This window comes from Ischnura elegans, chromosome 2 (assembly GCF_921293095.1).
Source record: "Ischnura elegans chromosome 2, ioIscEleg1.1, whole genome shotgun sequence".
In the NCBI taxonomy this organism is placed as follows: Eukaryota; Metazoa; Arthropoda; class Insecta; order Odonata; family Coenagrionidae; genus Ischnura; species Ischnura elegans.
The window spans coordinates 110,048,164-110,063,731 of record NC_060247.1 but is presented as its reverse complement, the minus strand read 5'-3'; the positions used below and the strand labels follow the sequence as shown (position 1 = coordinate 110,063,731).

Genomic DNA, 15,568 nt, shown 5'->3' with positions numbered 1-15,568 from the left:
TGCTGCGTCGTATGGGTCTAACATGCTGGCTGCACAATCCAGCAGAGAGCTAATTTGCGGACGTGCAACTTCTTAATTTGACCTTCTTATCACATTTTCCGAGAAAAAGGAGACTTTTTCTGCTAGTGTTTTTATTTGAATTTTATGATATAGAGTGTAGACAAGACATGATTTTCCTTGAAAAGCCGGGGCATTTCCTCCACTCACCTAACCCCTTCATCTCACAAAAAAAATTGATATAGCTGTATTAGCGACGAAATCATGAGTGTGTGCACGCAATTCGGAGAGAGACAAAAATATATCGTATCTCATAACTGGTTCTTGATTTCCGAAAAGCAGTAGCCGAAATGTAGCCGACATCAATTCATCCCCTGTCAAAATTATTTTAGGTTTTAATTCATTTTATTAATTTAAGTATCCCGATCAAGGCGATTTATTCCCCTGTGGATTGTTCGCACTTATTTTATTAACCATTAATTTTACAAAGAAGCGACTATCATATCCTTTGCCGTACTGCGTGATGAATAACATATGAATTGGCAACCAAAAATAATTTCCACAGGGGCTAAAGTGATATCGGTTGAATTTGATGGCATAAAATGTATCGATTCCCTAACTTTTCTACCATGCCTCTTTAAAAACTTCCTCAGATGTCAGGGCTAGATGAATCCTTAGTAAAAAGGCTATATCTCATGACTTTTTAATACCGAAGCTAAAACAAGAAGTACGAAAGACCACTTCCGCAACTATATTGAGCAAATGACAAGAAAGAGAAATTAAAAAAATGGTCTAGTGAGATGGTGTTATAAAAATGATGTTTTAAATGACTTCTAAAAATGAAATCTATTGCATCCAACGTGTGAGCGTTCAAGGCAAAGCGTGCACCAAGTGTCAAAATCGTTCCAGCGAATTTATGAATGATATAATAACAAACTGTTCCGACAATTCAATTGATTCTTCAGATGAGAAAAAGTGCAACATTTATTATCACCTCAGCAACATCCCTTTCACGTGCAAGCCATATGAAAATGAAAGAAAAAGTTTCCGTTAAATTATTTCTAAGTATACAGACGATTTACGCTATGAAGACTTACAGAGTTCGTGATCACCCTTCCGATTACAGGAATTTTACTTTATAGTTATTGTCTCCTTCATCATTTTATCTTAACAGCGATAAACTAATTACAATAAATCTTTCCCCCTATTTTAACTGCCATACGTACATCCGGTCGTGACGCAAAGGCTACTCATTGTTGCAAGACGTACAATTTACATTGAGAAAAGCAATGCACGGAGCTGCTCGTCAAGATTGTGGTTGGTAAAAATGGCGGGAAAAGAGATCTTTGACTTAGTTACATAGAAGACGTTGGGCTAGGTAATGGTAATTACGAAAGAAAAATATTGACAGAGTGTCGGTAAGGAGAGCGGTGGCTGACCAGATAGTGGCTTTTCGGGAGATGGGGGGAAGTAATATACTCAGCTCTATAGAGACGGGAACAGGAGTATTGGATGCCATTGGACTCCGTTAAGAGGCTGTTATATCCATGATTAGTTCGCCCTCAAATCAAAAGGTCAAATCTTCGATAATGACGGGGCAATATGTTTCCTCACAGAAGATCACTTTTATGAGTTCAAGAGAGGCAGAAAGTGCACTTGAATCTGTTTTCAGGACACCGAAGTGCATTGCTTCAATTGCCTTCCACGGAATAGTCTACCACACTTTTCTCTGAATCGGATTCATATTTACCGATCGAGATGGCGCCTTCCATTCATCTGATCTTTATTGGTGAGTACCTTCTTCTTAAATGCTTACACGTACCGTGTAAAAATACCGTGTCATATAAATTTCAGGCGGCAAAAATTAAATGCACTTTCCGGCGTTCGAGGTTTAGCCTAAACGATGCCTTATTGAAACTAGCATCAATTCTACAAAGATTTGTATCGAAGTATTTCTAATATATGGTTTCAATTTAATGATTTTACCGTAGTTATGGGTTTCGAAACTTGGGTTGAAACGCCATAGCGCGGTACACTAGGCGAGTTGATTCAGCAAAAATTAAACCGATGCGTCCTTTCCCAATGTTACAGTAGCGGATAGATACCCTGTTGCCATGACAATTACCCAAAATCCGGTCGTCGTGAAGTGGCACCGTCGTATCAATTTCTGACTTTGAATGAGGAGTTTCCTTTCCATCTTTGGAATTTGAACTATTTCGTCTGCACCCTATTATCTTCGTACGTGCACAGAGTAAACATATATTTCATAGTGGTTAGAAGTGGGAAAAAGCTAAGAACTACACTGAAGCCACTATAGCCAATATTATAATGGGAATTGGAGAAATTAAAGTTTATGCGCGTATTTTATGAATTAATTTATGCAATTTATCAATTTGTTTATTTATGCAATATTCATGCACCTATTACTGTGTTTTATGCATTGGATTCGAATTTTCAATCGAAGAAAACACGTCGCCGGATCACTCTTCACAGACAGTCCGAAAGGTCTCAGGGGGATTTGATCGGTATCCAAGGACCTGAGATATTTCCTTTCTCATCTTGGTCGATGAAAACATTTCAGATGAGAACATGCGTTCTACTTGTATAATTTGCGTTTTGCTTAGTGCCCATTTGAATGACTATGTAGCCATCTATCCCTGCATTTTTTTCACCACAGGTGCTATTTTAGTGATTCCAATTCTCATTCTTGCAACAACAACTGAGGAACCGGGCATCTCCGATGCCACGTTCATTGAGTATATTAAATGCAGTAGAAGGGCTAATGTAAGTACTTTCATAATCATAATCATACTTATACTTGAAGAGAACCCTAACTCCTCCCTTTTCCGCTCTTGATTAAGTTATTTCGATTATACACACTGTTTCATATTGAAAATCAAATATGTTGAACTTCTTTTGGAGTTTTTTTACCAATGTCACGTGATAACCATGAAAATAGTCGGCCGGCCTTAGTGGCGGGGTGTAAAGTCCTTGACTGCCAAACCGAAGGTCGCGGGTTCGAGTCCCGCCTGGGTAAGTTACCCTTGCCCAGGGCATGGGCGTATGTCAATGTTCTTCATTGTTAATTGTTAATTTCCCTTTGTAAAGTAATGCAACAATGATATTGAGTTTCATTGATATCCAAGTCTATCCTTATGTCTTAAAAGCTTACTTTAAAGGTATGCATGAAATTATTCACTAGCTAAAATAACAAGAACTCCTTTATATTGCATAAAAAATAGACTTTAAAATAAAGAAATTGGCAAAAAAATCATTTCCATTTTTAAATTTACCACGAGAAAATGAGAATGAATACATACACATTTAAATTACCATCACTGCTGACAATAACGTAAAATCTATTTTATTCATAGGAAAGGAAAGTTATTATGAAGGAATGCATTTCAAGGGAATTCACTGAGGAAAAGATCAATGCGACGTTGGCACTTCATAACGAAACAGAGTACATTAAATCCAAGCACGCATGCAGGTAAGAAACATTCTACGTAAGGCATGCAATAAATGATCCAATTCGTATTTGAAAAACGAAATAACACAAAATATCACCATGATTAATAGGCAAGTCAGTCATGGTGATATTTTGCTAGTCGCCTTCAATTTTTTTGTTCAAATTACATTGATTTTCAATCAAGAGGAATGTAATTGAATCTGTCAGTTCGATGTTGTCACTTGTCTAGTCTGCGAAGTTTTCTCAGAGTGTTGCTTTTGTTTTCACATCATTCCGCCTTTTCAGGCACTATGATGTTATTTCATGAATGGTGTCCTATTCCAGGACTGGGAATTTTTTAGGAATTCCGGCGGTGAGGTTGATGTTCTGGATTTCCCGTAGAGGAAATCGGTCGAGAGTAGCGATCCCATGCATTAACGTTGGCTACTCCTTGGGCAGAAATGTCGCTGATTTGAGATGATGTTGTTCGCTCGTAGAAATGCTTCGCTAAAGTCCTCAGCTTATCTTCCAGTGGTGACTCATCCGTCGTTAAATATACGGCTTCATTTCCAGCCCATTTTGGAAGTTTCGTGATTGATCTCAGAGCTCTTCTTATAGCCTTATCCAGCTTCCTTAAGCCCGTATGACACTTGCCAATTTATTGGCCAATCCATTGGATATTGGATTGTGTACCCACTGACACACGCCAATTTCTAGCCCAATCTCAGTTTCACAATATTGGGCACAATTTCTTGGCCAATCTACAATTTAGAACAGGTTCTATTTTCTCGAGGCCAATCTCCAATCAGAACTCAGTCTTGTCGACTCCTAGTGGCCAAAACTAGAAGCTCTTTGCAAAACATTTCACCTCGGAATTTTAATATCATATATAAAAACTTTACAAGCATAGCAACCCATGAAATAGCTCAAATAATTAATGTGTACTTTGAGAGAATATAAATTCACAAACATAAACTGTCTAAAGTGGGTAATTCGGAAATAACATTTCGGATATTTAATGAATAAAAACGTCGTGTTTCTCCTCGATAGCGTCTATATTTTGTTTATTTTACAATTATTAAACTATTTTTCATGATTTGAGCGCTAAAGTTTCGGGTGAAAGTCCCAATTGATGACACAATCTCTGTTTATTCGATGAACATATTCCAGCCAAAACGAGCCGCTACGTTATCTTGGCTCACCTATGAGATCACCATATTGCCTATCTCTCATCATTCAAGGAACTCACCCGAATGAAATTTCGAGCAATTCAAGAATATCTTTGTAGCCCCTTGAAATAGTTATTAAATTTACAATTATTATGCCACCTCCCATTCTGTAGCTCATTGGCAATTAACCTGCGTCTTGAGATGCTCTTTTGTCATTTTGTGTTATGTGGCGTTCTCTAGTGGGGTATTAGAACACTATAACGGCCAATATTGGTGTAAATATTGGTACGTGTCATACAATGCCTAAAGCCCAATATTTTAACCAATATTGCGCGCCGATATATTCGCCAATAAATTGGCAAGTGTCATACGGGCTTTAGTGGACCATCAGAAAAGCCACCGTTGGGTACTTCCTCCCCTCCCCTACGGCGAGTGTCACCGTGTTCGGGGTTTCCCAAGGTCCGGCCCATCATTCGTGGTCTCCGCCAAGGGGACTTGACTCGCACCCTTTCGGAGTGAGGGCAGTGCCGTTACTCCAGGGTCAGTAACCCTCAGACCCTCTCATCCATGCCCTTGCCGACGCCACACCGTCTGAACCCGGGTTCAATACCCGGTTTACAAACACTGAATGACACCCGCTCCGCGGCTTGGGTGTCATTCAGTGTTTACCGAAATCCGGTTTTGAGTTTTGGCGTGCGCTTCCCTGTAAGTCGCGCGCGAAATAAAGTGAATTCGACTAAAGTTGTCCTCGCCCTTTATTGAATATACTCCGGAGCACACGTCCCCGCGCGCACATCTTCTGGTTCATCACGGGCCGGATTGCGCGAACAGCCACTCCAGTGGCGCAGCGAGGGGGAGGGTTGTGGGGGATAAACCCCCCCCCCCCCCCAGAGCTCAGATAAATTTTTAAGTTTAATCCATTTTACTTAATTGGATTGATATTACTAATATAATAGATACAATAGTGTAAGAATTAGTGAAATATCCCTCACAAACCCCGGTGTTAGTTGTACCTAAACCCCCCCCCCCCAGCCTTAATTCCTAGCTCATGAGCCACTTTGCGTGTGCAAATTCAAAATTGGGAAGTTTACAACTTTGACATTTCTCCATTGAATAAATGCAGCTTAATGTTACGCCTATTTGTATAAAAATAGCAATGCCGCAGCTTTATTATCCCTAAATGTATGCTGGAAAACTGTTTATTCTAAAATAATGATTTGTGAGCTGCACCGTTCTTTTGGCGTCATTTCAGCAACTGAACCGCCAGAATTCTCGCTACCCTTCGAACTGCCAATGAGTCTGTCCAGAACCACATGTTACATGTGCGGTACAGAAAGGTTATTTCTCTCCATCCTACCACTCACCTCAACTCAGATTTTATTTTACCCAAGAAGATGTGATAAAGTACTGTATTTGAACTATTCCGGCCTTAATATTCTATTTTAAGCCCTAAATACAGCCGTAAAAGAAACTTTATCCTCTTAGTCTGTGGATACCCGTTGGCTGTTGCAGGTAAAATTTCATTCTTTTCGACCCCTGGTGAAAATTTTGGGTGCATAATCCTAATTTCAGATGATAAAAAATCGGGAGATACAAGTCCTTTAACTTAAGCGGTTCAGAAATGGTCGCAAAATTCAACGATCACTGGTTCTTGTCGGGCCAAGAGTCGATTATATGGCTAAAGAATTTTCTCATTGGTATTACGAGGCATATTCATAGAGTAAAATAATTATTCATAAATTAAACCAAATGGACTTAGCCACAGGCTTACACTGCTGTCGAAACCAATGAGAAAATTCCAGATTTTCGTTGGGAACTCCTCGATCAGTCCTTACTTTGCATCTAGCGACTATTATTTCCTCCACTTTCCTACACTTAAAACAGTGGCTCAGTGGACAACAATCCGGAACTGAAGAGGAAGTCAACGGTGTTGTAATTGGTTCAACTCTCAGGCGGCTGGCTTCTATGTAGAGGAATTTAAGAAGCTGGTGCAGCGTTACAAAAATTGCCTATAAGTGAACGGCGATTTAGTAGAGAAGTGAAGTAGGTTTGTATCCAACTAAAAGTGAAAATAAAATGTGTTTCATATGAGTATATTTTTTCCTGTGAGCAAACGGCCCTATATTTATGAATATATCTTTTGCAACTAAGATCAGCTGTCTAGCTACTTTAATAAAAGCTTTCGAATGTTTCGATTAAAAAGATTCCGAATTCTAATCGCCTGAATTATAATTTTTGTACTTATAAGGGAATCCTAGCGCTAATTCTCTTGAGCAGAGTTACGTAAAATGATATTTCCGCAATGAAATTTTCGTACAAAAGTTAATCAGCTTGTTGGGCATTTTATATTGCATTAAAGACCATATGAGACAAAGTAAGTACACGCAAAAACGTGAAATACCTTAATAGTTGGGAATCTCGTCCACTGCCAAGAGCATTGCCAGAAATTTACGTCGAGAAAGGATTGGATAGCAATTTGGTTTTCTTGTTGTGATAATGTTCCGTCAAATCGATGGAAGAAATCCCATAAATTTCATAGAATAAACTACATATATATTTCTTTTATGTAACGTTGGAGGTTTAAGTCAGTGGTTTGCACAAAGGATATTGCCTTAGTTAATATTTCATGTTATCTATAGACACATAACCTCGAATTCCATCGGATTGTTTTCAATTTTTTTGGCTCCATTGACATTCGCTCATTGTATCCAATTCAGGAAAATACTTTTCAACTTACAGTTAATAATTGCACTTCTATAATAATTGAATATATATTACATGACAGAAAATTTTGGCCTTCCCAAAAAATTATCATTAAGATTTTAAATATTATTAAAAGAAAATAAAATTATTCCTTCAACATATTTTTTGTCAACGTCGAACCAAATTGTATTCAATACGTATGTATACCTTGCAATTCGGCAAAAACAAGTTTGTGGAGCCATGACGGAAAAGAGTCGCCTCTGGAATAATTGTGCCTAAGCGGATGTATCGCAAGCAGTTACCAAAAGAGAAAAAAGTTTGTGGGGTAGAGGTGATGGGGCCCCTTAAACGCCCCCTCATTGATAAGTGCTTTACCAATGCCAAATACCGAAAAGAGATTTTTCTATCTTTTTGTAGGAAACAGGACGAGATATTCCGATGCATTAGAGAAGCTGCCGACGATCTTAAGTCATTCTCAAACCAGTCGGTGGTCATGGTTCCTTTTGTGAGTGGAATGTTGGAGGAGAGTATCCGTGCATTGTGTGATAACGACGCCGAATTACTGAGTGGTATGTATTTCCATGTTTTTAAAATTTTCATTCATAACTCGCTCACAACCAGTATCTTGCCCTCAGATAATTAAGAACGTGAACAGAGACATCCTGTTCTAAATTTTCATTGGTTCCGGGGCCCGGAACCAATGAAAATCAAGAGGAATTTGAATGAATTGAACAAATGAAGAACGAAACACTTCATATTCTACATTGATGATGCTCTGTTTTATTAATTTTTATTATTTTTTACCAATAATTCAAGGTAAAACACTTTAACTAGACATTGATTACCAATAACAATAGTGCACGTGCATTGTGTATTGATCCCAGTGATTTTGAGTTTTGGATGTCGGAGATAATTATTTTCTTATCCTTAAAGGAAATTAGACATCCTTTTTGCTTAAATAGTAGGTAAAGTTTAGGTATTTTTCATTCGCAGCTTTACGTCAGAACCTAGTTTTCACGTTTATTTAGTAGACATTAGCTTATTTGGGTTCAAAGGCTTAAAGCATATTCCTTTTTAAGTAGTTAATAGTATTTTAATCGTTGTATTTACCAAGTACACTTTAAAAAATTTACTCATTTTTTAGCAATTTTGTCAAACTTGGTATTTCTAAGGTAACACCTTTTCTCATCAAACTGAAAAAAAATTTCCGCCATGCCATCACTCCCTGCAACGATATTTCACTGTTATAAACGAAATAGTAATCACCAAGTACTCGAAAAAGACAAAAAATATTAGCATTGCTTAAAACCAAAATTATTTCCCTCTTCGGTAGGTGCTTATAACCAAAATTCTTCCCATGTTGCACTTCCTTAGAATTCTTCCCAAAGACGCTATGCACGCTTTGAATCATGAGAAATGGATGCACACGTCGACGCTCAAATCTGGTGGACAAAAAAGGTGCCTAAATTCGCGCCTCTTTGCTACCTAATGTGATTTACACCCTTCCAAGATAGCGTCATGCCCAAATCCAGGACTTTAGGTACCTAACTAGTGGGTTGGGATATAGTTTATGTATTTAAGACTCACTCGAGGTAGATCGAGGTGGTGGACGGCTCGAAATCGTAAGGACTCCCACATGCCAATGGAAGGAGGATTAGCTAAAGTCCTCTCAGATAAACTCAATGGCCCATACCCCTCATGTACATGCATTAATATCGTTCGACGAAAAGATAGGAGGATAGCTAAAGAAACAGAGTGTTGAGATTAATTGAGGGGTGGAGAAGCAAACGGGTAAGAGGTTTTTTTAAACAGAATTAGACACAGATATTGATAGAAGAAATATACAGAAACTTGGTTGCCAATCGAACTGATTGAGTCTCTGTTTTGTGCTGTCATCTGATGGAAAATCAAATGCACTACAAAATATCTTCTTCATCTCGTTTGTCTTCTTTTCTAATTTCTATACCAGACTCATTTTAGAAAAAAATCACTTGTACCGCTTGGCTTGTACCTCCTCAATGTAGCAATATTTTCTCAGGCTTGAATTATATTGTACACACCTCAATTTCGCTCATCAACTTTCGTCAGTTATTCTGTATTTCCGGATTCGCGCTCAAATTCGGATAACGACACGTATTCAGCCAAATGCGGGAATCATTTGAAAGTTGAATGAATGACCGCATAAGACGCGCTATTAATGACTGATTAAGGGAATTCAATTCCATGTAAATGATTCATTTACATCATTTCAGCGTTGTTCCCTCGAGCAATGATTTAATATTTGAACGATTAATTTGAGGATTTAACAGGCCTCAAAATGTGGTCAGATTCATTTTTAAATACAGTCTTAATATTCACGAACTTATTTTGAACTGAGAAGCAAGAATTAAGAAAGGAGTGCGACAAGGCTGTACATTGTCACCCGTAATTTTCAACGTTTACATTGAAAAAGCCATTATTGAAATCAAAGAAAAGGAATTGGGAGTGAATATCTATGGAGAAAAAATTAGCATGCTAAGATTTGCCGATGACATAGCCGTTATAGCAGAAACAGAGAAGAATTTGAAAAATAAAAGCCCAGGCGAAGAGAGCATTCCACCAAAAGAGAGACCTGCTTACAGCGGGAAACTGAAATATGGAAGTAAAGAAACAATTTAGAAGAACCTACATCTGGAGTATGCTCCTATACGGAAGTGAGGCATGGACAATGACCGCAGCGGAGAAAGCAAGGATAGAAGCCTTTCAAATGTGGTGCTACAGAAGAATGATGAAAATCAAATGGATCGACCGAGTTAGTAACGAGGAAGTCCTAAGAAGTGTAGGAGGGAAGAGAAGCCTCATGAAAACCTTAATAAGAAGACGGAACAACCTTATAGGCCACATATTGAGACATGATGGCCTGATGAAGACAATCGTCGAAGGACAGGTGGAAGGCAAGAATGGAAAAGGAAGACCTCGAACATAATATATATGGAACAAGTACAGAGATATGTGAAAGAGAAGAAATACGTAGGAGTGAAAAGATTAGCTGATAGGAGAACTGAGTGGAGAGCTGCGTCAAATCAATCCTAGGATTGTTGACCAGTGATGATGATTTTGAACTGCGTGGTATTAAATTTAAAGGTTACTTGGTTGGATAACGATAACACATCCTTAAGTTATCCAACCAAGAAACCTTATAAACCCCCTTATTCCTGTTTCCCAATTCTAATTCATTACAACTCTTTGTTTTTAGTGCTCATGAACGAATATCAAGGCAACTGCTCCTCCAGTGTTGCGGATGAATGTGAACCTAAGTTGGCCGGAGCGGATGAATTCGACGACGTTGCCATCTGCGACTTCCCAATACCACAGCCGGTGGACTTAGACCAAAAATACATTTGCCAGTGAGTATATTTGCAATCAGTGCATATAGGCCTCCATTTTAATGAAGGACCGTTCCTGTGTAGCCCAAATACATTTTTGATCCCTCCTCCCTCTCGTAAGCAATATATGAATTTTCTGAAGCTCTCCCTTGCCTTACTCTCTTGAGCGAGATTTTTCGATTGTCATTATTTTTTATTCATTAAAAAGAAAACTAAGTATTTTATACATTTTTGAAGTTTTCCTCGAATTAAAAAATCGTCCATACAATTGAAGTACTGGTAGTGTTTATCAATAAATTATTACGAATACGCGGACTACTATTCTCCACCGTCCAATCTACTCGGCCACTTCCCTTTCTTTGCTAAGGAGTTTAACTTTGCTATCTTTCACGAGAAATGTTATGACTCTCTTCCCGTTCCCAAATGTCCCCAAAAGTAAGAACTCGTAACCCATGTGATTACGTAATCTTTGAACGTCACCTTATCAATATTTCGCTGTTTCAGAAAACAATAACTTTACCCTTATATCCAGTGGCGCCGACTCCATGGGGCCTGAGGGGGCCCGAGCCCCCTCAAATGTTCGTTTGGGGGGACCGAGCCCCCTCAATAATTCAAGAAAATAATTAAGTTATATTATGCTTTGTGAAATCACAAAAATATATCAGTAATTTTTTTCCCCATGCTTGACGATAGTTACCTTTTAAAAAACATTCAGTAATGAATTTAAACGAATAATTAATACGGTAGAAGGCAGGTTAGCTGAAAAAAGTGGTGTGAATCATGATAGTGTTTCGGTGCTGCGACACACTTTGAATTTCACCTCTTCCCGGAGCAAGACCTCCGATATGGGCCCCCCCAATATTTTTTACAAGTCGGCGCCCCTGCTTATATCTTTTCATTTAATCTATGAAATTTTAAGGAAAAATTGCCCATTCCAAATAAAAAATACTCACATTAGTAGTGTAGACTGGGTACGGTTATGCCAGGGTACGGTAGTGACAGCCGTCGTATTAGCAAAATTATTAGGAATAGCCAAGGAGGTTGGCATGTCAGGAGGCGCTGTTTCCGAGTTTTTAGCGTGGCCAAAGTTCCGCCATCTAAGTTTGACAATTTTTTGACTTAGTCTACGACGGGTATTTTGAGATGGCTAAGTTTTGTTCTACAAATGCAGTGCATTAATTGAAAAATGATACTATAATGATTAGTATATCACCGGTGATTGCCATCGGATTTTACCCGTTCATTCCCAGATCATTCGTGATACTTCTGTTAACTTTTAAACTCTGTTTCTGTTAGCCGTTTTACTGGTGGGGATATCCTTGAAAATATACTTTATTAGTGTAATTGTTATATTTCCATTGGCAATAATAAAATTAAATATAAGCGCAAGAAAATGACTAGTCTGAACTAGTAAAACTTTATTTACAGCTGAGCTGGCTGTAGAGCGTAACTGCGGTGATTGAAAATGATTTTTCTCAGGGAAAAGATTTTAAGAGCTTCGCGGAGCCTACCAATTTAGCAAGAAAAAAAGGTTTATAGTGTGTGTTTCAAAGTTTATTTTTATGTATTAACGAGTTATGACGAAAAATTTCGCCAAAGAGTAAGCATTGACACTTATGGGATTGTCAATGTTTTGGTCAAAGTAGACGTGGCTTATCCTACCCAACCACTCCCATTCCTACCACTCTTCGCTCCACGCTCGGAACCTTTGGTGCCCCATCCAGTATATTACAGCTCCCTTGGGAATAGCGGAGTGTGTTAGGGGATAGAGGAATAGATTGCACGTCTTGACCGATGTCTCCGTATTGCGTTAGCCGCCCCACGCCATAAACGCTAGCAGAGGCCCATATTGGTTTTCAACAGACAAAAGTAAGTATTTTTGTTCGATTGTTTTGATTATTTTTTTACATGAATATAGATATAATGTTGATTATTTTTCCTCGATAAATGATAGACATTATTAGTTCAATAGCCGCGATTACCTCGTTATTAAGTTATTTTGTATCGACATGGCGTTTGTTTTTTTGCGAAAGAGTGCTTTGGCTACGGTTTTGACATTCTTCCTGGGTACGGTTGTGACAGGAGTAAAAGTTGTTTTTCTTCGTTTTAGATGCCCAGAGTATGCGTGAGAAACTGTTTTCTCAGAAACAGAACCTGTCAACGTGTTTTCACCTATCGGCAGAACAAGAGCATCAGCTATCAAAATACTTATCACGTAGCGCGGACATTTATTTTGGACTACCTCCCTATGGACTTTTTTATTTCGATAGAATTCCTTTAAAGCATAACTAAAGATGTTTACTGAACTTCTTCACTAATTTTTAATGAAAAAAAATGTATTAACTATAGAGTATATGTGAAGACTGACATAATAATTTTAGATGTTATGATGCCTTATGCTTTATGAAGTGTTCCCAGATTTTATTTTTTTTATTAAGTAGCAATGTTTTCAGCAAGAAGATTATGCTGTATTATGTTAAATTTTCCTTACAATTAAAATGATTTCAGACCATTGCAGAGTATTTTGGAAACCTGTCACAACCGTTCCTGGAGCGTGGTCGGTTAGGACGCTTATCATTTGTTTTATAACTTGTTCCTATGAGCTAACCATAGTGTTCAGGGATAAAAACTTATTGTTTATACCTATAATTATGTAAAAATTACATTACGAAACACTCTTTGCTCAGCTTAGTTGCCTACTTACAGAATTAAAGGCGATCAAAAAAAATAGTCACAACCGTACCCAGATTCCCCTTTTCATAAGTATATATGCCTTCACCTTGGCCTTGATGGTAATTTTTATCTACGATATATGAAAGAATATCGTTGCTTTATTGCTTTCCATAAATTATTTTTTACCATTTTTCGCGGCATACTTGAAGATTTTTTACCATAATTTCTTTAGTCAGCCTTTGCGTTGGTTTAATGAAATATAAAAAATTTCGCCATCCTGCCAAAATGAAAATAACTAGGTTGATTAAAAAGTATGCGCAGTGACATTAATTGACCTTGATTGAAACTTGTCATTTCAGGAAATATCTCGATTTCATGGAGTGCTCAGAGGCCAAGATTGATAGATGTTCAGAGGAGATGAAAGAAGCTGTGACCAGGATGATATTCAAATGGAAGCATGAAACAACTTGTTCCAAGTATCTCGACAATGTTCCCGAAAACTAGTCATTCAATGGACGCGGTGTAAGAAATGTCGTAACCGATCGATTACAATGTAATATCATTTTTATAATAAACTTATTCTCCGTTAAACTTTCTCTACTTGCTTTAAAATTTTGCAAGATAATAATGTCATTGACATTAAGCTGCATTTTTTCAAAACGTTTAATTTAAATAAATGAGATTATAGTTAATGGAACATTTCTTCGCGTGTATTGTTTTTACATGATTCCTGAAGCCAAGCTGAGTCCATTTGTGTCTGAGTTTGGTGTCGTTCACTAAGACCTGAAACCGTATTTAACCATAAGACTTTGGTAGATGGAGAGGAAAAAAAAGTTACGATGAAAACCAAAAGAAGGCTTCAATTTTTTTAAATGAGAGAACGTCTTCACTTGCATCCACACAAACCTGGTCCTTCTAAGTGATAAATCCTGTCAAAAGGTTTCATGCAGTTATCACAATGGGGTGGTCTATATTTTTAAAGTTCTCAAATTCCCTTTGGGACGCCCCCGAGATTTTTTTAAATGAGAGAACGTCTTCACTTGCATCCACACAAACCTGGTCCTTCTAAGTGATAAATCCTGTCAAAAGGTTTCATGCAGTTATCACAATTTAACCATTTGGTTATAAAATAAATCGCGAAAATTATTTTTGCAATCGGATTCCGGGAAAACGTGCCGCATCGCACTTTGAGTTTTGAAATTTTGGTATTTTTGGGTGTTTTTCGGACATAACTGAAGATGATGTCACTCTCGGATTTTTCTATCACTTTTTTGTGTTTTACAACGAAATGTTGGAAATTTATGGTGTATCGCCTCAAATATTTTTTCATTTTTTTATCTTTCGTTCCCGAAATATCGCACTAAGAGTGAGCGCGTGTCACCCCAGGAAGATATTTTTGGGTTGCATTTTTGGGTTAATATTTGTTGATCATTCTCACCCATCATAAAACCATAAAATTATTTTGAAAAACTTTAAACTTCGTCAATATAACCTTGAATGCTATATTTATTACTAATCATCGCAAAAAAAGGCTTAGTATCAGTGATGTAAGTATTCTCAATAGCCGCTTCAGACCTGAAAGTGTATTCTACGCGGAAAATTTGCGTTATTCCAATGTTTATACAGGACTGAAAACTGAAAACTATTAATCCGCTTAAAAATTTGTTAAAAAGTTATTCAATTATAAATAAATTCTTGAATCAAATATAATAAACTATGTCACTACTGGGACTATTCCACACAAAACTACCAAAATAACTAGTGTTAGATTTAGGTTTTATTTTGGAAAGATAACCGAAAATAAAATACCTTTGTTTGCAAAAATAATGCTGTCAACACAATAATTCATAAATATTTACATAATTCCATCAGTTGTCATTTTTTCCGTGAGGAAAATGGCTTATGTGCGTGTGGTTTTCTATAAACATAACATTTTATAACATTAACAAACTAATGTATCGCTTATATTACATTTATGCTACATTTATCATATTTCCTATTGTATTTCATTTATAATATAAATAATATTTAAATACAATACTAGTAGGCAAAAAAATGGCGAAAGACTCCCCCAAGTTAATTACCATAGTGTAATATATATTACCATACTCTTTGATATTATTGATATTAATGTAACTCAATAACTCTGTTAATAACTATTACTTGGTGTTATTGATATATAGCAAGTCTTAGTATAACTTTTGGTGTAAAAA

General features: G+C 37.3%; 1 protein-coding gene across 1 annotated transcript; it reads left to right on the top strand.

The window, feature by feature from the left end:
• The first annotated feature begins 1,621 nt into the window (after nucleotides 1-1,621).
• On the top strand, nucleotides 1,622-13,946 carry LOC124154367. The gene is made up of 6 exons (XM_046528050.1): nucleotides 1,622-1,786; nucleotides 2,675-2,781; nucleotides 3,372-3,487; nucleotides 7,735-7,886; nucleotides 10,553-10,703; nucleotides 13,715-13,946. Exons 1-6 carry the CDS (start codon nucleotides 1,756-1,758, stop codon nucleotides 13,857-13,859), a joined length of 702 nt encoding a protein of 233 aa, XP_046384006.1. The 5' UTR covers nucleotides 1,622-1,755; the 3' UTR covers nucleotides 13,860-13,946.
• Nucleotides 13,947-15,568: the final 1,622 nt, after the last annotated feature.